The following is a 24,108-nucleotide window of genomic DNA, read 5'->3' as shown; positions in this document are numbered from 1 at the left end:
ATAAAGGGGATTAAGAGTACACATACAGTGTTGAGCAATGAGTAATGTATAGAATTGCTGAATCATTATATTATACATCTGAAACTAATATACCACTGTATGTAATTATACTTCAATTTTAGAAAAAAGAAACAAAGAAAAGGAATTGACCTAAGTAACTTTGGAAACCAATGTTTTGACTGGAAATGTAAAACCAAAGACAAATAATTATATAAAACACTGCAAAATAAACAAACAAAACCAAATAAATACAGTGTATCTCTTCCTTATAACCATCATGTAGTTAGGTCCTGATGCACAATCACACAATCTGTATCTTTCAATTCAAATGACTGGTCCATTTACACTTAATTATTGATGTGACTGAATTTAGAGCTACCATTTTATCTAGTCTTCATCCTTACCCTCAAATTTTCTTTTTCTTCTTCCAAGTTTTCTATCTGTGTCTCTCTATTCCTCTCTCCCTGCCTTCTTTTGGGTTAACAAAATATTTTTAGAATTTCATTTTATCTATTGACTTTTTAGCTATACCTCCTCGCATTATTTTTAAAGTCATTGTTCTAGGGATATCTAGTATATATACCTAACTTTAATCAGTTTACTTGAGTTAATCCTATACCCAACTAAGTGCTGGACAGTAGAGTACCTTAGGATTTCAGGATTAGAAGCATTCGTCTCTTATACTCCTGAAAAGTTTCTAAAATGACTGTAAAAGATAAATAACACATAAAACCAAAAAGACACAGAAATCAGAAAAGACGACAGCAATAAAGTTCTGGAAGCCTGAAAGCCAAATGGATGAGTGAACATTCTTAGCAGAATGAAGAAAGGTGAAATAGACCCTGTGAAAGCTGGAGGGGAACCTATAAAAACCCAGTGTGTGCAAGAGAACCCATCCCCTCCACCCCCACCCGGCCAAAAGTGTAAGAATCAGAGATTCCAGGTAGTTCTGAAGTTAGGGGGCAGGAAGATCTTGAATTCAACTGAAGCAGCAATATGAGCCTTAAATCCCCTCCCCCATCCTACACTACCAAGCAACCAGCCCCTTCCCAATCCTGCAAGAAGTGCAGGCTTATTCTCCAGAGGATGAACCAGAGAAACATTATACCAAAGGAAACACACTTGGGAGTGGGGAGAGGCTTGAACTAAAATCCAGAAGCAAAAGCTTACATGTCAAAACATTAAGATCCACCTCCTACCACCACCATCCCAGCAGCTCCCATTTCCTAAATAACCCTCAGAACACTTATTTGCAGATGATGGGGAGGATTCCAGCCCAAAAGACTTGCATACAGTCGGCTGGGGACACCTGCCAGCGCAGCCAAACCAATGCATAAAAGAGTTCTGCCCACACACGGAGCTTCCATTTAGCTCTCTGGTCCATCACTCTCAAAATAAAAGGACAGACATTTGAAGAAAGCCTCTAAAATTAAGATTAGTATCTAAGCAACTTAAATTGCCAACCTCTGGTGCACAATTTTAAAAAGAAAAAGATGAAAAATGAGACCAGCACTGCCTCAGAGAAACTAGAAAAGAGCGAGGTAACAACTGTCGTGAATACAACTTGGAGCTTCTAACTCCACCAAACTACCTCAATGATGGTGAGTCCAATTTACAAAAGAGCCAAGACAATCTGAACTGAATGCCTCAGTTTGCATGGGAAAATTTAAATAGGATGTGATAAAGGCCTCTGTGCACTTCAGAACATCAACAGGGCATAATTATCAAAGATCATCTTATGTGACATTAGTATTAGGAAAAACAGCCCTGACATTTAACTAGGAAATTGATTTAAAAGGAAATTGATCAGTAAAAGCATTAAAAATTAACCAACAGCCTGAGGAATCAGTTACACTCTAAATATTTTGAAAAAAAATCACAAACCTCTCCTAGGGAGAACAATAACAAAACATCATTAGCAACAGCCACTTTTACTATATAGTTAAAGTGGATTTACAATTTATATCAATATTAAGCAAGAAACCCTCTCTCTAAAAGATTAGTTATCCCTATTCCATGGGATCATTTCCCTCTGTCTGCCTATGCCTTAGGTCTACCAGTGACAGCTACCAACCAGCACTTGACTGCCTTGCTATTAATTACTTGGGGGAGGGGGGAGCAAGTATGTCCTTGTGCTTTGGATTATTTCTTATTTTCCAAAATAAGTCAGCTGCAAAGATTAGTTCCAAGATATAATAATGAACTTCAGAAGTAGAAAACCATAAAAAATATTTGTTCCTACCCTTAACAAAAAGAAAAAGCCAGGGGCGCCTGGGTAACTTAGCTGGTTAAGTGTCTAACTTTGGCTCAGGTCATGATCTTAGGGTCCTGGGATGGGCCCCACCTCGAGCCCCACATCGGGCTCTGCGGTCAGCAGGGAGTCTGCTTGTCCCTCTCTCTCTGTCCCTCTCCCTGGTTGTGCTCTCCTCTTTCTCTCTCTCAAATAAATGTTTTAAAAATAAAACAAAAAAAAAAAGAAAAAGCCAGACAATCCATAAAAACCATAAGTTTTTGAGCCCATCTGGAAAGTAAGGTCATAAGGCAACCAATAATCTAAACTCCAGAATGATAAGCCCCTCTGAGGAGGTGAGACTCATGAATTGTTTCATCTTTGATAGAGCACAGGAAGAAGAGACATTGCTATAAAAGAACTGAAGTTTTAACACTCTTTAAGGGCCAAATGTGCACGCATGCCAATTTAGAACCCTGAAGGCCTCCGACACAGGATTCTGTACCCACTCACAAATTGCTTTTTCACAGTTTCCCACCTCAAGAGATGCTCATGAGAGGTACAAGCAGGGCAGAGCTAAGAAAGTAATATTGCTGATACTGGTGTGTAATGCCTGCTCCAAGATATGAGGGTAAAGCAGGAGTACCAAGAAGTCTATGCACACTTTCAGACTGCCCAAACACAAGGTGATTATCAGCTACTGGTGGGGCAGAAGCAAGAAATTCATCCGTGCTTCAGACTGAACCCTCACGTGCAGCAAAAGTTGTCCGTTTGCTTGGGAAGGTACAGTAAAGCCTCTCATTCTTGAGTTCCGGCATTGATACCAGGCAGAAGTTAGCTGCTGCTGGAAAGGGAAGGAAACACACATCCTCCTTCACTCCGGTCTGACATCAGGCAAATGCAAGATCAACACTGGGGGAGGGACAGAAAGCCCACTCATGCCCACACTCTGTGCTGATACAAAATAGAGCTCTTCTGGTGCTGGAAGAGAAGCCGGGCAAGGCAAAGCTCCACTGTCAGGAGGGGAGGAGGTTGGGGAGAGACAAAAAACCTGCCGGCATTCTAGATTTTGCACTGAGGATGAGGCAGAAGATAATTTCCACTAGGGAAGTGACACAAGCACTGAAAAAGTTCAGCCTCTGGGGCTCAAGTTCACAGGAGCCCCCTGAGACTGAGGCTCAAACAGGAAAATTGCAAAACCCCTTCTGCCTCCACCACAAGTCTTGCACCAAGTAACCAGCAAGAGCAGCTGGGAGCATGGAAGGAGACTCTACACAGCTATGTAAGTCAAGCTGTCAGCTAAGAGTGCAATAGGAACAAGGAGAAAATCCTCTCCTGCTGCGGGAGCCACACAAACAAGTTAGCAGCAACCCACTGTGGGAGGAGTTTGACGTCTGCGGTATACTGACGGTAACAACAGCAACAATACACCCCAAAACCAGGGCGCCTGGGTGGCTCAGTTGGTTAAGCGACTGCCTTCGGCTCAGGTCATGATCCTGGAGTCCCGGGATCGAGTCCTGCATCGGGCTCCCTGCTCAGCAGGGAGTCTGCTTCTCCCTCTGATCCTCCCCCATCTCATGCTCTCTCTCTCTGTCTCATTCTCTCTCTCAAATAAATAAAATCTTAAAAAAAAAAAAATACACCCCAAAACCAGCTCAACTACTACCCAGACTGACTCAATCTAATTGTCTGCCAGAAAAAGTGTACTTGTTTCTAAGTGTAAATACCTCAGGTTTTACTGTGCACCTTATGCAATATGTGACATTCAATCAAACATTACAAGTCACACTGAAAAAAAAAAAAGACAAAAAACCCATTGTCAAGAGAGAAAAACAATAAAAAATAACAACCAGACTTGAAGATGGTGTATATGTTAGAACTATTATACAGGGATACTCAAATAACTGTAATATCTTTTTTTAATAGATTTTTATTTATTTATTTGACAGAGAGAGAGACAGCGAGAGAGGGAACACAAGCAGGGGGAGTGGGAGAGGGAGAAGCAGGCTTCTTGTGGAGCAGGGAGCCCGACGCGGGGCTCGATCCCCAGGACCCTGAAATCACGACCTGAGCCAAATGCAGACGCTTAACGACTGAGCCACCCAGGCACCCCTATAATTAATATCTTTAAAAAATCTAGCAGAAAATGTGGATGACATTTAACAGAGAGGAAATATCATCACAGAAACAGAAACTATAAAAAGGAGTTTAATGGAAATACTAATACATTTTAAAGTGGGGCTCAAAACTCAATAATGGACCATGAATCTATATAAGAAAACTATCCAGAAATAACAAAGTTTCAAACTGATTAAGGAACTCCAGGGGCCAATAATCTGGAAACATCAAATATCAAGTTCCTCAACTGGTTACTATTCTGTGAAATAATAAAACAATACCATGGTTTAAAACTCCTACACATATCAAAATATACAAATGATTCGAGGTACATTTACTGAACACTAACCAGGAGCCACACCCTGTGCTGGAAGCTAGGGGTAGGGTTAGTATCCCCAAACTCAATTTAAATAGGAAAAATATTAAAAATGGCCAAAAAATGTTATAGCTGTTCTAACAGAAGTCCAACACCAAGTGCTAAGGAAGAAAGCCCAGGGGAAGAAACACAGTCCAAGAGGGCCAAAGTCAGGAGGAGATTAAAGGAAGAAACTGTTGGCAGAAAGAAAGCAAAGAACTGAAGGGTGTTAAATAGTGCTGGATGGGCAACTGCCCAAGGTCATGAGGAGGCTGGAGAGGACTGGTAAGAGCACACAGAGATGAGCCCTAGTTAAGAAAATATCTTAGAAAGAGTAATCTTTGAAAAGAGTGTGTCTTGGGTGTCTGGGTGGCTCAGAGGGTTAAGCATCTGCCTTTGGCTCAGGTCCTGGGATCAAGTCCCGCATCAGGCTCCCTCCTCAGCGGGGAGTCTGCTTCTCCCTCTGCCCCTAACCCTGCTCATACTCTCATTCTCTCTCAAATAAATAAATAAAATCTTAAAAAAAAAAAAAAAGTGTCTTTCTAATACAAGAGGAGAGAAGAAAGAAAACAGAAATCACTAACTTTAAGCACCTTCTACTGATGGTGAACACCTCCACATGTGCACGTGATCTGTCTCTCACACAATCACACCACCCAGCCTCTGCACGTGCTTCTTCCCAGAGCCTAGAGTGCCATTCCCATTCCTCTTCGCCTAGTTAACCCTCGTTTAGTTTTCAGATCTCAGCTCCATCTCTGTAGTCCTCACTCAGCACAGCGTACCTCTCCTTCACAATACTTGTCAGACCTGATTAATGCTTTGTGCTCCCCACTGCATTGTAAATTCCCTAAAATCAAAAGCCATCTCTGTTTTATATTTCCATGTTATCCCCAGAACCTGGGAGAGAACATGATAAGAAATATTGATTAAATGAGTGAACCAAGATAGAGGAAAAGTTCAAAACTATCTTCTCTATTTTTTATGAATGACAACTACACCTGGGTAACAAAAAAAGCAAAAGCTATGTTTCATTAAATTACGAGAAATAAAAACTGTCCCAGAAGGATATCCTATATGATTGTTAATTAACATAAAAAAGAACTACAAGTAATAGGCACCCCATGGTAATTTCTTAATGAATTAATTTACATATGGCACTCAAAATGAATAACACACAAATGCTAAACCAGGATTCAATCCAGAGTTGAATATAATAAAACAGGAGAAAGTATACTGTAATAGTTTAAGCTTAAAAGCTTAGAATGGGGTAATTCAAGAATATAACAAGAGTAACTACAAATTATCGCCATAAATATACTGATGCCAATACTGCAGGAAAGAGTCTTAAAATAGCCACCTTCCTAACTATGATAGGAGTAGAAATTAATGAAACAGAAAATGGACAAGCAACAAAAATCAAAAACAAAAGTTAATAAAATTGATAAACTTCTAGTAAGACTGATCAAGAAAAAAAAAGAAGCCAAAAATTAGCAGTATCTGGACCTGCAACAGGGTATATCACTATAGAACTAAAGACACTAAAGATGTAATAAGGGAATGTTGTAAACAACTTTATATCAATATGGTCAATAACTGAGATTAAAATGAACAAATTCACTGAGAAAACATAACTTGCAAAAATTGACATAAGAACAAAAGAAAATTTGAATAGCCTATATCTTTTTTTAAAATTAAATTTATTATCAAAAACATTCCCACAAAGAAAAAAATTTCAAAACATTGGCTGAAGTCTGTAAAATGCTGTGTCAACCAAACAAAACCCCTGTGGGTCAGATGAGGCCCCAAAACCACCCATTCTCTTTCTCTACCGAATTTTTAGTGGATGAGAGGGAGGGACAGAAAGAAGAAAACTTAAAAACAAAAACAAAAGCAAGGAAAAGATTGACAATTTAGGAGATAATGACAGTAAAAGCAAATCGTCTTGGATGTCAGCAGGATAGAATGAATAAAATCGACAAGGATGAGATTATCTGCATTTCAGAGTGGAGAACAGGCAATGTGAAAACCTACAGATCAGATTAGAAATGAGTGAGTAAGGGGAAATGTAGCTGTAAAAAAATGCTGATTTGTATTTCCTAAGCAAGCAAGCAATAGCAGAAGAGAGGTGTTCAGAAATCTGCTGCCGAGAAGTAATGAGGACCATACACAAAGTGGACTGTGTACAGAAGAGCTGAGCTACCTGTAATAATAGTACATTATTGTTCAGATACACCCTGTACAGCTATGACAATACATTTCATTATAAATTAAAAAGTTAGTCCCAAATTTGAAAAGCTGTTCTTAGAAGAAAAAAGTTTCTCTGCTAGAGACAAGTAATATCGCAGTTTCTCAAAATAAAAGTGAAGCAAGGAGCTAAGGGGACCTAAAGAAAAGAGCTTACTGTTGGAAAAATCAGCTCTGTTCTTGGTGGACTTGAATCTAACCCAAAAGGTATAAAACTTACTTTATTTCTGGAGTATAAATAAAAAACAGCCTAGTCGATTCTCTTTTCTCCCAGCAGTTATGTTCTCCAAAGTCACTGTGAACACTGAATTAGCAAATACTGAACCATTGCTCCTTGGGGAAAAGGCAGCGTTAGGTTTCTGTAAGCCTCTGGTCACATTTTGTCAAATAATACATAACCGTGGTGCTTAAGGTGTATTTCTGTTTAAAGACACCTTAGTCAAGATGTATTGCTGCTTCATGAGCATTTAATTCACAGCCAACAGCACTGAACTCATGCCGGAACAAAGCTTATCTAACATACATATTTTCTCTGTGAGGCACATCATAGCCTTCAGCACTATGCTTGGGGGCCACTTTAAACCAAAACACCAACAAAAAGCACAAAATATGAAAAACATGGCACTAAAAAGACCTCAAGAAAGACACATCTTTACATGTATGAGAGCAGAAATCGGAAGGCAGAGCATCGCCTTGTTAACCTCAAGTAGGAATGTGTGCTTGGGCCAAACACATTCTTCCCTGCACTGCTCATGTCTGCAAAGGACTATGAAAGCACCGTTGAGTATTGATTTCTGGGGTTATAAAGCAATTTTAGTGAGTAGGCAAATTTGCAAATTTGCAATTCACGAATAATGAGGATTGACTGTATGCACAAAAATTTACACTACAATCCTACAAAGTAAAATTTAAAAAACGGTTTACTGTAAATATATCTAGAAATCTAGGAAGCTGGACTAGAAATATAATAGGACTAAATACTACTTCTCAGACTCAATTTACCAAGATCTTCTTCTTTTTTTTTTTTTAAGATTTTTTTATTTATTTGAGACAGAGAGCAGAGCGAGTGAGAGAGAACACGAGTGGGGGGAGGGGCAGAGGGAGAGGGAGAAGCGGGCTCCTTGCTGAGCAGAGAGCTCGATGTGGGGCTCAATCCCAGGACCCTGGGATCATGACCTGAGCTGAAGGCAGATGTTTAACTGACTAAGCCACCCAGGTTCCCCTCTTTTATTTTTTTAAAAGAGAGAGAGAGAGTGTGCATGGTGGGGAGGGGCAGAGGGGAAGGGAGGGAGAGAATCCCAAGCAGGTTCCACACCCAGCACGGAGCAGAGGCGGGGCTCCATCCCAGGATCCCGATATCATGACCTGAGCTGAAATCAAGAGCTGGACACTCAACCGACTGAGCCACCCAGGTGCCCCAAGATATTCTAAATACTAATGAAACACAAAAGGTATGGACCCATTTGAAGTCACTTTTACAGTGATCTCAAGCAGGCCTCTTCAATTTACTAGTGTAAGATAATCAGCATTAGGAGAAATCAAAGCATGTTTATTTCTAAGTTATAAATGAAATCCATTAAATCCCTGATGAGCAACTTAATGTGATAAATTTTTAAAATTTTATTTATTTATTTATTTATTTATTTGAGAGAGAGAGGGCACATGCTCAGACTTCCCGCTGAGCAGAGAGCCCAACCCAGGGTCTTAATCTCAGGACCCTGTGATCATGACCTGAACCAAAACCAAGACTCAGACTCGTAACTGACTGAGCCACCCTGGTGCCCCAAATCCCATCAATTTTTTTAACAGAGCAGCCAGTCTACTGGTAATCAACTTTTTCTAAATACCATTCATTCAAATGAGTGTTACTGAGTATACAGTCACCCTCACTCTCACTGAGATCAAAGGCTGTATACCATACTGCCAAAAAATGATTTCATGACTTAATGTATCATTACCCACACTGACTACATCCTACAATAAAACATACCACAGGGGAAACAAAGTCTGATCTAGGCTCTACGGAGCTTTCACAGATGAGTGATTCAGATATTTGCTCAAAGTTTCATATGTTTGTAAATCACCTTTAGTTCTCAAGAAACAGCAATAACGGAGAAAACTACAAAAGTTTGCATTAATGGTAAATTCAACAAGATTTTTAAAAAAGCATTATCACTCCTATCCGTTCCTTCAACGTTCCAATTACCTCCTACTCCATTACAGTAATTACATACTTGACAGAAAATGGTGATTAAGTGAACTGCTGCCAGCCAAGTGTTCTTTTCATACCATCATTTTTAGGAATGTAACTGGACTCAACACACCTGAACATGTGCATAAATACTGATATATACTCAAAAAAAGAAAATAATTCCCATAATATTAGCCGTAAAAACCCATACCAAAGGTATATTTTCTAAGATTTCTTAAAAAAAAATACTAAAACTAATTGTGTCTACCTTAACCTGATCAGCTGAAATTGGAACAGATCTAAATATGGGGCAATTGTTAGACAAATGAAGAATTTAATATTTTATCAAGGGGTGAAAAATGATACCATGATACCATGTTTCCCTATGGTACAGCTTTGATTAAAAATTGGGCCCAAGCATTATCTCTGACATTCAAAGCTAAATTTGGCATACATTCCCCTTTTAAGAAGATATCATTTATATTTTAAATTAGAATAAGAAAAAGACAGTAACATTTAGTCACACACTTACTTTAAATTATAACTGTCTCAGAAATTACCAGTAATCTGTTTAATTTGTTTGTCTCACATTCATCCTACTTTCTACTGTCTTTGTCAACATCCTGGTTCCCCTAATACCACCTGAACTTCTGTAACGAGCTAAATGTTTTTTGTCCCATTTAATTCACTACACCCACCACCAGACTAATGTTTCCAAGGCATACTCTGATCACAATGTCCCCACATTCATATACCTCTTAGAGCTCATACTGCCATCTAAATTAAGGACACATTTCTCAGCCTGGCTTTCAAGGTCCTTTACGATCTGACCTAGCATACCTTTCTAGTTTTCTTTATAACTGTCCAACAGTTAACCTAAGTTACAGAATGTTTCTCAAGCCTTTCTGCATCTGTAGGTTAGGCTTTTCCCTCCACTTTGATGTACCTCCTCCTTATTTTCTGATGAAAACCTGTCCCCGGGCGCCTGGGTGGCTCAGCTGGTTAAGCGACTGCCTTCGGCTCAGGTCATGATCCTGGAGTCCCGGGATCGAGTCCCGCATTGGGCTCCCTGCTCAGCGGGGAGCCTGCTTCTCCCTCTGACCCTCCCCCCTCTCATGCTCTCTCTCTCTCTCTCATTCTCTCTCTCAAATAAATAAATAAAATCTTTAAAAAAAAAAAAAAAAGAAAACCTGTTCTCAGCTTCTAAGCTATCACTACCACAACAGTGTCCCTGATTTTTCTAACCCACATGTCTCCCTCCCTCCAATCTGATGTCACTTTCTTTATAGCTTCTTATGGCACTTCACTCAGATGTGTCCACCTGTCAGTCATTTATCCTCTCCTACTAGAGGGGAAGCTCAAAGAGCACCACCTATATTGAGTGCTCTTGATAATAAAAACTGAACTCGTCAAAAAGGGAAAAAAAAAAAGACACACTTAACTTTTTGCAAAGGGGAAAAAAGCCTTATTACTAACAGAGTAACAGAGACTTTAAACAAATTTATCCTTAAATCGACAACCTTACCAGAAAGAGGTGCCATGCATTCAATCCTTATAGGAGATAATATAACTGGGAGCAGTGTACATATTACTTTTGAAACATAGCACACTAGTCCCTTATCTCCATCAATACACCAAATGAATAATGAAGTGTGAATGTGTTATATTAATGCCTCATTGATCTAACATAACTAAGACACAAAGGGTTCACATAAGTGAGTTTTCTGGAGAAGTGGCTGTAGAAACAGAACTCACACGCCTACAGCCTGGACCAACTGAGAGATTCTCCTGCACACTGACCTCCACTTCACCCAGTCTAGCAGAAAACACTCAGGCAGAGTGTGGCGGTCATTATACTTACACCTGGTAAAACAGGTGGGCAGCATGGACAAAGAGCAAGGAGGGTATTCAAAACCCTATAGAATGGCAAAAGGAGGGGCGCCTGGGTGGCTCAGTCAGTTAAGTGGCCAACTCTGGATTTTGGCTCAGGTCAGGATCTCAGGGTCATGAGATGGCACCCCATGTCAGGCTCCACGCTCAGCGGTGAGTCTGTCTCTTTCCCTCTCCCTCTGCCCCTCCCCCCCGTGCACACGCATGAGTGCTCTCGCTCTTTCTCTCAAATAAATAAATTTTTAAAAATTTTTTAAAAATAAATAAAATAAAATGGCAAAAGGAGTTTTTTGCATCTAGCAGAATCCTCATTCCAGCTTATGGGTACTGTCCACAGCTGTATTTCCCTGAGAAACTTTGGGGAGTTGAGCAGCTGTTCTGTCTCAGAACAAGCTATGTCATCACCTGCTGAAGAGTCCACCCCCTTTGCCACTGAAAAAAATTTCACACTCTAACTGTGTCTGTTATGGGTTGAACTGCATAACCCCCAAATTCATATGTTGAAGTCCTACCCACCAATACTTCAGAACATGACCTATTTGGATATAGGGTCAATGCAGATATAATTAGATGAGGTCATTCTAGAGTAGGTAGGGTCCTAATCTAATATGACTGGGGTCCTTGTAAAAATAGGAAATTTGGACCCAAACAAGTACACAGGGAGAACGCAATGTGAAGCTGAAGTGAGACTGGGGTGATGCTTCTACAAGCCAAGCAACTTCAAAGATTGGTAGCAAACCAGCAGAAGCTAGGTGAGAGACACAGACATTTTTCTTTTTCACAGCCTTATGAAAAAGGCACCTTGATCTCAGACTTCAACCTCCAGAATGGTGGGACAATAATTATCTGTAGTTTAAGCCACCTAGTTTGTGCTATTTTGTTTGGGCATCCCTAGCAAACTGGTATCTTTCCATTTATCACATCACCAATCTACTATGATAACCACACAGCTCTTTAAGTAACAACTTTTTAAAAATGTTAAGCGAATTCATTCAATAAAAAACACATATTGATGATGTCTATGTGCCAGGCACCAAGGACAGAACAGTATGACTGACACGACATGGTCTCGGCCCTCATACAGGTCACAGTGTAATCAGGATAACTAACAATATACCGTAACTATACAATGATAAAATTACAATTGTGTAACAACAATGACTAACAAGCCGACACTTTAAAGATAGTGGGCATATTTAACCATGTCTGGATGGCTCAATGACATTGCTCCGGAAGCCCACTGTACATTCCCATGCCCTTTACTGCTTTCGTTCCCCTCTGAGATGCGAGGTTGTTGATTACCATGAGGTCTGCTTTTATCAGCCACTCTCCTGTATCTCTGCTCACTCTCTCCAACCCATTCATTTCTAGTTTGGCGCTTCTAATTTGCTATGGGCTACAAAAATCAGGTCATTAATATTGCTATGAAATTTACATTAATAAAAATTGCTTCATGTGAGAACTTAAGATTTGGCTTAAACACAGGCTTTCTGATTTACTTTCGGTTCTCAGAGACATTTTTTCTGGCAGAACAATTTCTCCCATTCAAAGCGATTCTGTTATAAGGCACTAAGGTGGGACATGATTATATATAAGCTAGAGTGTTACTGAATAACCACCCAGCAAACACTTGCTCTCTTTCTAAGGGAGTACAGTGTGGGTATGCTATGTAAACAGTTACCTAAGAAAGAAATACTGTTGAAATTCAGAATTATATACTTTGTAGTCCAGCATAAGGCATATTTTTGTTATCTACGTGTGAATCATATCACCAAATAACATGACCATGAGGTCATATGACATTACAACTGGAAAGCCCAGCCAAAACTCTTTGCAGTACGTAATAAATACCACGTACCTCTTATGCATATCCAACAATCGTCTTTTTTGTTGTGTTTTTTAAGTTCTTCTTCAGTTACTTCAATTAACCTGCCTCTTAATCCCGTTAGATCCTTGCCACTTTTGGTGAGGCGAATCCAATCCATAAGACTTCTGCCCTGTTTCAGAGGGACCTAAAAAAGGAACAGAGAATTCAATGTGGCTTCTTTGAGTCAGCTGCTTCTCCCTGCCCCACCTGCTGCTTCTCCGCAGGCTGCACACTACTCTTACTCTTTCAAAAAGAGAAGAAAACTCAAATCTAACAATTCTACGATTTTTTTTTTTTTTACAGCTTTAGGTGGTTGTCAAAATCATCTCTGCTGTATTAGAATTATAAATAGAACAATATAAAATACATGAACTATGAGGTAGGGCTTAGAAATTCTGTCACATAAACGTTCACCATAATGGTATCTAATAAAACAAGAACAGTATTGAATCTGGAAGCAGAAAACAAATTTTGGTCCTGGCTCTGCTCTGTCACTAATACGTTGGAGTCACTTACCAACTTGGACCAAAATTTCTTTCCCTTAAAAATCACAAGAGATTGAATAGAAGAAAATATAAATGGCCAGCTAAAGTTGATTTTCTGGATTGTCAATATACACAGAACATTAGAAATCACAAGGCAGCAATCTGTTTTCTAAGAATTCACTAAGAAACAAAAGTTCTCAAATAATGGAAAATAAAAAAAACTCTAACACTCTATGGAAGGGTTTGGCAAACTGGCCCATGCCTGTTTCTGTATCACCCTGGAGCTTAGAATCATTTTCACACGTCGTGGTGCTGGTGGTGGTGAAGAGACTCAATTGTCATGTGGCCCTCAAAGCCAAAAATATTTATTATCTGGCCCTTTGCAGAAAGTCTGCCTACCCCTGCAAAGAAGATCTGGTAAAGGGATTGAGCTACTGTCTAAACTTGTATAACTAGTTTGTAATATAGTACCAGAGGAATGTTTAATGTAAAAGAAGGCATGTTCAAAGAAATATATTGCTACAGACTGAATGTTTGTGCCCCTCCAAAATTCAAGTTGAAATCCTAACCTCCAATGCAATGGTATTAGGAAGTAAGGTCTTTGGTAGGTGATTAAATCATAAAGGAAGAGCCTTCATGAATGCTACTAAAGCCCTCATTAAAAAGGCCTCAAAGAGCTCCCTCATCCTTTCAGCCATTTTTCCCCACATCCTCATTATCTGGGCCTTTGCAGAAAAGTCTGCCTACCCTGCAAAGAAGATCTGGTAAAGGGATTGAGCTACTGTCCAAACGGTACTCTGTTATAGCAGACTGAATAGACTAAGATATTTATATACCTCACTTTCTGGAATCTTGTCTATTGTAGGCATTCATTTACCCCCAAAATAACCAAGTTAATAGGTCTGTGGTATCACTGCAATTTCACATTCCTTCCTACCAGTTACATCATCCCATTCTTACCATCCCTGAAACTCTCTAGGTCTCTTGGTCCCAATAAATGAAATAAAGTACGAGAATATGATCATTCCCATCCCAAACCAAAATCATTCATCTCTCTTATTTATGTGGATTCCATAATCCACTGGGTAGTTAATGCATAATCTTCTGAAAACTCAAATCTAACCATGGGCCCTCCCTCCTTCAGTGGCTCCCCACACTATTTTTTTTTTAAGATTTTTATTTATTTATTTGAGAGAGAGAGAGAGTGAGCGAGAGAGAGAGAGAGAGTGAGTGAGAGAGAGAGAGAGAGCACAAGCAGGGGAGGAGGGAGAGGGAGAAGCAGACTCCCTGCTGAGCAGGGACCCCGATGCAGGGCTGGATCCCAGGACTCCGGGACCACGACCTGAGCCAAAGGCAGCCACTTAACCGACTGAGCCACCTCGGCGCCCCCCACACTATCTTATAATAATGTCTCTAAATTCCCTAGAGTGGTTTACCAGGCCCTTTATATCTGGTCATAGTTTACCTCACTAGCTCTGAGTTTTAATTTTTGCTCCTTCCTATTAAATGCTTTAGCTAAATGGGAACTGATTCCTTGATTGCTATGAAATACCTCCTCCTTGGCCTGGCCCAGTTCCCTCCCTCTCTCTCTCACAGACACTACCTCCTCCAGAAGGCTTCTCTGACCCCAACCCCTCTGTGGTCATAACACACAGTTATAGCACTTACCACATTTTAACTATTTATTAGTGTGTGCAGCCTATTAGACTAAACTCCTTGGAAACAGAGACCATATCTTCAGCATATGGGAGGTTCTCAAAAAATATTTACTTACTAGTATTAGTAGAAATAATAGTAGCTATCATATATAGAATGCATACTCTGCACCAGACACTGTGCTCAGGACTTTACACAACAATCACACAACAATCCATGGAATCCGAATAAAAGTCTAAGGGCAAGTAACACATGAGTGCTTACCACATACCAATAGTGTGCTAAGAGAAACATTATCTCATTTAATCCTTTGAATGGCCCTATAAAATGGGTACTGTTATTCTCTTTTACACCTGAGAAAACTGAGACTCAGAGACTTAGTCATAGGAGTTGAAAAGAGAATCTGGGTCTTTCTCACTCAGAAGTCTATGCTTTTAACTATTATGATATATAACCTCCCCAACTAGCTTCTATTTTTTCAACCTCTACCCATTTCATACAATCCTGAATCAGGTTCTGATACGTGCAAGATTACCTCATTTCATAAAGGCGGGGGGAAAGTCTCAGTTTCCCTTTGAATTGTGCAATAACTATATTTTGTTCTCTGTTTGGACCCGAAGACTCACCTTTGCCATCACCGCCTGTGGACCTTTTGTCTTTGCCTCTGAGCTTTCTCCTTTTTTTTAAAAAAAAGATTTTATTTATTTATCTGACAGAGAGAGACACAGCAAGAGAGGGTACACAAGCATGGGGAAGTGGGAGAGGGAGAAGCAGGCTTCCCGCGAAGCAGGGAGCCTGATGCGGGGCTCGATCCCAGGACCCTGGGATCATGACCTGAGCTGAAGGCAGACGCTTAACGACTGAGCCACCCAGGCGCCCCTGAGCTTTCTCCTTTAAAAGGATGCTGAGAACGTGGTTTGTAGTTTTAGTACAGAAGGCCAGCAACTCTTATATTTTAATTCAGAGATTCTTTCTCCAGAAAGACTATACTATTTAGCCAAGCATTTAGTTCAAGGACAGAAAAGGTCAAACATCAAGAAGGAGGGGACAGATGATTAGATGACTGGATGATATATGGAGCTATGGAGCAATAAATGAAATATCACAGCCAGAGTCACATCACATCAAACTTTTAGGGTCCAAAGCAACATTTCTTAACCAGTTTTCTTTTCTGTGATATAGAGATAACAAAAGCAACCACTTTGTGGGATTACTGTAAAGATTAAATGAGTTAATACACTACACATGAAGCATTCAGAACACTAACATACATACATACCGTAAGCACCGAATAAATCTCTGCTTTATTATTATAGCTGGAGTTACAGACTTCTGAAAAGCTAATGAAAGCTGCAGATCCCTGAATCCATAATTCTGATCTAGAGTCAACTTCATGTTTAAGTGGAGAGAAAAAGTCAGTGAAGATCCTAAATCATGCTAAGACCCAAGAGTCCAGAAATGGGGGTTTGGGCGGAGTGGTCCAAGTAGGTGGAAGTTTCAAAAACAAAACCTGAAAATATGAAGATGAACTTACAGAATGAGGAACTAACGAATAACTGCACAGGAGACAACTTTATTAAATTTTATAAATATAAAATACATTTGTATTCCACCTGTTGCTAACAGTAACTATGTTCAACAAAAAGTGAGAGTATTATATTAGCTTCAAAGACAGCAAGTGATGTCAATAGAAAAGACAGTGTGATAAAACAGGTACCAGAGGAAGAAAGCCAGTATGACTTAGAGAAGTGTCCGTAAACCCACCGGAGGATTGTAGACATTTGTTCTCGCTCCCCCCCATCTTCCCTAGCTCTGGGAGTCCCCACCTTTGGAGGATGGTCACCGGTCAATGTCGCTACTGCCCAACCTTTCCCTTCTCCTAGGGAACCCACATCACTCACAACTCCTTCCGGAAAGTGCAGAACAAAAGACCGGAGACGAGGAGAGACTGAGGGAAGGAAGCTAATACTGAGTACCTATGATAACGGCGAAAGCACGGTGCTGGCCCTGTCATATACAACTCAATTTAATTCGCGGGAAAAGACTTCCCAGAACGGGAAAAGAGGATGAGGGGGGAGGGGCTAGTAGGTGAGAGAGAGGACTGCAAACGACCGGGGAAAGAGATCGCTAGCTAGGGCAGGAGGAACGAAGGCTAGAGATGAGGACAGGGTGGAAGAGGGGGCCGAAAGAGAGAATGGACCGTTCGGTAGAACGGAACGCCGGCGGGAGGCGAGCTGAACAAGACGCACGGTGTCATCCACTTACCTTGCTACGCCCCCCGGAGGCGACGCGCTGCTGCGAGCTGGGGGCCGGGAAAGACTGGGAAGGGACGTTCAGCATCCTGGACCCCTGGCCCTGGCCCGGGCCCTGCCCGGGGTCCGCCGCCGGACAGGATCGCTCAGCTCTACCCCTCCAGGGTAACACCTCCCGCTCCGGCTCCGAGGCCGGGCAGAGGGCAAGCCCCCGGCCCACTTCCGGGGTCGCCGAGGGTGAGGCGCGCCATGACGCAGCACGTCGAGGCCGCGGGGGGTGGAGCCAACGGGACGGACGCAGCGCCGGAGGGGAGGAACCAGACCCAAGTACGCGTGCTGCATTAGCCCTGCACCCTGAATTTCAGCACCGCAGTGAGGTGACAGCTATTCCGTGTTCGGATTAAAGACAGAGCGAAGCTGTTCCTTAGCCGTGGTGCTGACAGAATCTGAGCATAAATTCTTTCAGACTCCTCTTAACCCAGAACACAAATGTCTGTTGTTATGCCCCACCTTCACACGGCTTGAAATATGGAATAAAATAATACTATCAAAGCATTTTGATTTCTCTGAAACTCTCTCCTCTAAAGCACCCGGCTGTACAGGAAAGAGAACTTTTAAGAGTTAGGGCGTCAAATGCAAACAGCCACAGCCACTCTTATGAGGTGAAGCTTCACCTTTAAGAACCCCCGCTAATGACAAACGAGTCAAAGAAGCTAGTAAAGTCTCCTGCTCCATTCACCCACTCACAAGTTCTCCCTCCTCATCTAACTTCTTGTCTTTGCTGAAAGCTACAGGGAATTGTGTACAGATACAGCCCATCCCCAGATGTAGTGACGAAGAGTTATGTTTGTCAGATAGGTTTAGTTTGAATGCCATCTCTGCATTTAATAAATGAGCAGACTTACACAAGTTATTTCAGTATCTCAAAGTCTCATTTTCCCCCTCTGCCTAATGGATTTAGGTTTCAGTAAGAATTAAATGAGATTTCATATGTAAACTACCTAGTACAGTGCCTGGTTAATAGTAGGCACCCAAAAAATGGCAGTGGCTTGTCATACTATTCCGACATATTGAAAGAAGCTCAAATACTGTGCAGCTAAAAACAAGTCCCTAATGATCCAGATTGGTGACCTGGTGGGTTTTTTTGCATAGCCCTTGGGGAACACACACATCATGAGTGTAGAATCCAGTGAAGGGAAAGTTTTCAGAAGAAATACAGTTCTAAATAACTCTCCCTGTCCACCTGCCATTACTAACTTTTCCTGACTCTGACACATGATTTAAACTTGCTCTGTTTCAACTGCCTTGTCTTTAAAGTGCCTGTAAATCAATGTTTGTAGTATCCTTTCAATTAGAAGGAAAAGCGTGTGATCTATGTAGCCATTCAAGTAAGAGGCATTTCTTAGCCAGGTAACCATCTCTGACCTTCACCTCTACCCATCATGATTCTGGGATACTAAGAAACATTTGCAATGAAAATGCTTATTGGGAGACTGCATTAAGCTAAAGAACCTCATGACCATAGTCTAGGTTACCTCTACCTTGCAATGTGCTCCTGTTTTTCTCTGTCATTAAATGGTAATGTATTCTTCTATAAGTCTACATTTTAAAAAACTAATCAGAGAATTTCTTATTTCACTTCCCATGAGAAAATCTGTACATGACAATATCAGGAGCAAGGAGCCAGAACAAAGGAAGGTGATGCTGTTGAAGAATGTTTCATATCTGCCAAATGTCTTAGCTCCCCCTTAGACAGAAATAGAAAAAGATCAAATTCTAGCCTTTTGGCTCTCCTTTTTTAGACTCCATATAAGTCGTGCTCACTTAAACATTTCTTTTTAAATTCTGGGGATCTCTCAATGAAGTGCTCTAATTATTGAACACAAATGCTATTTTACTACTAGATTTAAGGACGGCAGAGGAGTATTAAAGTGATCTTGATTCATCATTCATTAAAAATCCCTAAAATTTAATAGCCATGGCATTAATTGACATTCTCAATTATGGACAATGATTTAAAGTGTTTTTCACAATCTGCTAGCAAACACATAATATTGTGTGATTGGTAGCATAAGGTGATTTTTTCATTATCTAAAAATATTCATCAGCAACACAATACCTAATGGAGATCAGTAGGAAATACCAGATGTTACAAGATTCAGTCTTGAAAATTAAATATAGTCATTCTTTGCAAAGTTTTAGCTAAATATTTGCAAAATTATAACTAAAATTAAATTTGTAATTTGATGAAGAGATCAAAAGTATCTTTTGTAAGCCCCAAATGTTTACAGTCCAATCAAGACATCCGTAAATGGCACTTATTTTTAAATTCCAACACTGAATTATAGCGTAGGGGTAAAAAAAGCCAAACTACTATAGAATTACAAAATATTTCATTTTATTAATAATTTATATACAAATAAATTAGTATGAAGGATTATGATACATTTGTACACTAAATTTAAATCCTATAAGCTTTGAATGTCATCACAAGTAACTAATCAGGTTAATTTTCACAGATCAGCTCCTCAATATCATCTTCACTATCAGAATCTTCATAAAATGAAATTGTGGCTTGAATTGGAAAATTTTTCAGAAGAGCTTCTGCTTCTTGATATAAGTAATCATAACACTTTGATTTTGGCCAAAATAGTCTGAAAGAAGCAGACAACATAATAGGCTTTATTTTTTTCACATTCAGAATCCTTATATTCATGAAATGTTCAAATGCTAAGAGCTCCACATACTTAACAATTGATGTATGCCTTTAGATAGTCTAAAAATGCTATTATCTCAGGTGTCATGGGAGTCTACTCACCAAAGTATCAATAACTAGTTAATCATTTTAAGTCTTTATCCAAGCTGTAAATTGGATCAAACAAATTCACACAAAACCTTGTGTGATAAATATTTAGATCACTTTAGGTATTATGAATATATTTATTCTCACAATATACAGATGGTTTGTCTTCCAATTTCCAAATTCCTTTGGGGGGAAAATGAATCCTACCATTACATTAAAAATTCTGAAACCCAGTTTTATAAAGACAACAATATATTATGCACCTTCCAGAAAAGCAGAAATCACCAGTATCTTGCTTAACTGTTAGTTACAGATGTAGCTAACAATGTAAGTTTAGAAGAGTACAAAAAGCAATATTTTGAAGTTTTTCTATGCACTCACACCAGGGCTATAGGAAGGCTTCCTCTGACCCCAACCTTGATCCCATCTCCCTCCCATTTCCCCATCCAACAAAATTGGAAATACCATATTGGGATATTGAGAATAATGCTGGCTTTTCACAACTTACATGTAACCCAATTACCTCAGAATTTCAAATTTTTGACAAATATTAATCTTGCCATCTGGTCTTCTATTATTTTCCTCCAAAGAAAAGAAAAGAAGAAGGATATGGCTGACTCACCAACAACAGTGCAGTCATTTTAGTGTAGGGTAGTTAGCCCCATGTACCCATTTATAACAGAGTGCTTCTAACAAAGAGAAGTTTACATTATATTCAGTATACTCAACTTTAAAAGGCAGAAAAGTAGGCAATATAGTTTATAAATGTTTCTAGCCAAATGACAAAAAAGTTTTAATTTTGGTGCCTTTAATAAGCAACCATCAATAATTCAGTCATTCAATAAATATTTTAGTGATCTCATGCCAGATGTAATTCATAATACAAAGATAAAAAAATCTTAGTCTCTATCCTCAAGAAATAACAGTATTCAAGACAGAAATTAATAAAAATAAAATAAACTTAAAAGTAGTATAAATAAATGGCTACAGTAGTTCAGAAAAGAAAGGGATTTCTTATACAGGAAACAGATGATTTTCCAATGCTTAACTAGAACTGTCAGATCCAAAGAATGTTGTTTAATTGTTACCACACTCTGCCCAGAATCTCTGACTGACCACTTTCCTTTCAGGGACTTCATACTTTCCTGAATTCTCCCCTGTCCCGAGTGATTCTTCTCGGTCTCCTTTGTGGACCTCTTTTTCTCTGTATACAGGTTGGTATTGGCCTTCCCCAGTGTTTTATCAAGAGTGATCATCTCTCCTCTCTCATTCTTCTGGAAGACCTGATCCACTGACATGATTTCTTCAACTGTTCATTTACTGAAGACTCCCAATTGTCTGTATTTCCACTTAAGATCTTGACTCTGGGCCCCTTACCTGTGTGTGTGTGTGTGTGAGTGTGTGTGTGTGTGCGCGTGCAGCTCTTTACTAGACATATGCATTTGGATACCCCCTAGGCACATTAAATACAATAAATGAAAAATTGGACTCGTTATCTTGTTCCCCAAATCTGTTTTAAGCCCTAATTTCCACTCTGTTTATACAGCATTCATCTGGTCATCTGCCACAAACTTGGACGCCATTCTGTCTTTTTACCTCCTCTTTACCTGCCATATACAATACATTATAAGCCTAATCTATTATGTCATCTAAGCATTCCCCAAATTCACCCAGTCCCATCCACACTTCCAATACCTTAGAATGGCTCTTTATCATATATTGCCTGAATTACAGTAACTTCCAATTTCATTTAGTTTTCTAACTAAGCCTATATACCATTTTCTTAGTGCTTTTTCTGAAACATAAATCTGATCACACTACCTTTGAGTAACCCCCAATACCATCCACAGAATAAAGGTCATGGGTTTCCAATGCCACATACAGGAATAGAACAAAACTCTATACCAAGGTGTACAAGATCCAGCTTATGGCTTACCTACTAGAATGACCACAGCTTCATGCACCCAAATTCCAGCTCCTTGAGGCTCCCATAGGGAGCCATGTTGTTCTATGACTCTGTATCCCCTCTATGCTATTTCTTCTGTCCCCTTTTTCTCCACCTACCATCCATCTGGCTAACTTCAAGCCTCAGCTATGTAACCACATCCTATCATACACACTTCCCAGATCTTTCCCTACTCCCTCAGGGAGAGTTAGGTACTTCATGTCCTTTACATACGGACCAAACTAAACTATTATAACACTTGCGAATGGGGTGTGATTATTTTTTTCCTGTGTCCATCACTAGGTAGAAAATTAATCAGCATGTATTGACTTCTACAAGCTATTTATAAACATATACATACAAATATCATACGCTCTGTATTTCACAGCTCTCTGAAGCAAACTGCAGAATGAACCTTTCACCTGAATAAAAGCTACAAAGATTTCTACAGAAAGGCCGACAACCCGTGGCTAGGAACCATAAACTAGCTCTTCATTGTTATGTCAAGTAACCTCGACCCTTCTTAGGAAGCTTCGTGATCTTTAGGATTTTCATTACACTTCATTTTTTCTTCCACGTCAAGCTCGATTTGCTGTAAAACCGCAACTATGAACACCAGTCTTCCTTCTGGTTTGCAAGAGAGTAAGAACATACACACTCTGCCCGCTGTGAGGTCAATTTCATTCGAACCCTTTAGCATTAAACAACACAAAACTGGTTTGCAGACACGAGATGTCACCGGTCGACTTTCACGATGCCATCCACTTTCCCTCTTTATAATATACTCTTGAAGAGTTTACTGAGTGGGCACTGATTAAAAGAACAAAATAGTTCTTTCAGGTGAGAGCGTGAACTACATTTATCAGTTCGTTGAGTAAAAGGCCTCTGGGATCCGTGAAGACAGATTTTCCCAGAGAGAAGAACTGCAAGGCCAGCCATGGAGCTCCGCGCTGCGATTCGCGACTCTACCCTGGGCTGGAGGAGCGGGAGACCTTCCGTGAGGCCTATCACTCACCTGACTGGGTGTCTGTACTGGGAAAGCTTTCCGGAGGCTTCGGTCACCCCGGGGCCGTCCGGCATCTGGGGACGAAAGAAGATGAATCACAGTTATCACTCACCTTCTAGAAAGGTGGAAAGCGGTCTAGTGTTCCTCGCGCCCGCGGGGCATGTGACCCCCGGGGCTCTCCGCAGCCTCGCTCCTGGCCGGATGCGCGCGTCCGTGGCTCTGGAGGACACCCTCGCAGCATCAGGACCTCCGGTAGGGCCACGGGCGGGCGCGAGCTTAAACGAGGGGCCGGCCGGGCGCGTGTCTCCCTCGGGCAGGGCATACCCAGTCCGGGTAGCTCATCTGCCCTCCGGGGAGGCGCGGCTCACTCACCGCCTCCGCCGCGTGCTGCGGCGCCCCCTCCTCCTTGTAGCCTCTGGCGTCAACCCACGGTCTCCAGAAGCCTGCGGGTCTGCGGGCTGGGGGGCACGAGGCGCGCAGAGGAGACGGGGGCCCAGACCCTGGAGGACCGCCCGAAGCCGAGCGCGGCCCCGGGACCGGTGGGGGGCGGAGAGCGGAGGGGAGGAGCCGGGGAGGCGCGGGCGGTAGGGCCGGGGTGGGGGAGGCGCCGCCGCCGGAGTCCGCGCCCTCGCGCTGCGTCCGGCGGTCGGGGCCCGCGGGCGGCGAGCGGCGGCAGCAGCGCGCGCGCTCGCCGGCTCCGCTCGCCGAGGGCTCCCCGGTTTCCATGGCGCGGCGGGCCGAGCAGAAGGCGGCTGCCAGCTCGCGGGCTAGCCGGGCCTCTTCGCTCCGCCAGACCCGAGACCCGAGCTTTATATAGAGAGCCCCGGCTGCCTGCTGCATACTGAGAGGTTCGCTCCCTCTCCGCCCCTCTCTCCCCAGCTAGCCGCATAAACAAAAAGGTTGCGCGTGAAGGCGCAACGGGCTGAACCCCGGGTGCGAACGCGTGCAGCTCCCAAATGGCCCGGGAATGGGTTTTGTTGAGCGAGTGTTAATCGCTCTTCGACACATGGCTGCGGGGGAAAAAACAACATTCGCCCGAGCAGCCAATTTCCAAGTGAGGAGTCTA

The 24,108-nt window shown here is 41.3% G+C and overlaps 2 protein-coding genes across 3 annotated transcripts in view; both read right to left on the bottom strand.

Annotated features, from left to right (window-relative positions):
- LOC118001146 (cytochrome b5 reductase 4) overlaps positions 1 to 17,539 on the bottom strand; it is an 85,583-nt gene extending 68,044 nt beyond the window's left edge. The window contains exons 1-3 of one of the 2 annotated variants that reach the window (XM_034991131.1): positions 17,302 to 17,379; positions 15,663 to 15,712; positions 12,887 to 13,040 (exon numbers count right to left, since the gene is read on the bottom strand). In XM_034991131.1, the coding sequence (XP_034847022.1) occupies positions 12,887 to 13,040; positions 15,663 to 15,671 (163 nt within the window). In that variant the 5' untranslated portion in view covers positions 15,672 to 15,712; positions 17,302 to 17,379. Of the gene's footprint in view, positions 1 to 12,886; positions 13,041 to 15,662; positions 15,713 to 17,301 lie in introns of both variants that reach the window. The other variant, XM_034991130.1, reaches the window with a different exon arrangement.
- A 2,226-nt stretch (positions 17,540 to 19,765) lies between these two features.
- RIPPLY2 (ripply transcriptional repressor 2) lies at positions 19,766 to 23,882 on the bottom strand. The gene is made up of 3 exons (XM_034990982.1): positions 23,415 to 23,882; positions 23,052 to 23,116; positions 19,766 to 19,942 (listed from the first exon to the last, which is right to left on the bottom strand). Exons 1-3 carry the CDS (start codon positions 23,880 to 23,882, stop codon positions 19,795 to 19,797), a joined length of 681 nt encoding a protein of 226 aa, XP_034846873.1. The 3' UTR covers positions 19,766 to 19,794.
- Positions 23,883 to 24,108: the final 226 nt, after the last annotated feature.

This window comes from Mirounga leonina, unplaced genomic scaffold, assembly GCF_011800145.1.
Source record: "Mirounga leonina isolate KUSES-001 unplaced genomic scaffold, KU_Mleo_1.0 Mir_53, whole genome shotgun sequence".
NCBI lineage: Eukaryota > Metazoa > Chordata > Mammalia > Carnivora > Phocidae > Mirounga > Mirounga leonina.
This window is presented reverse-complemented; position numbering and strand designations above follow the sequence as displayed.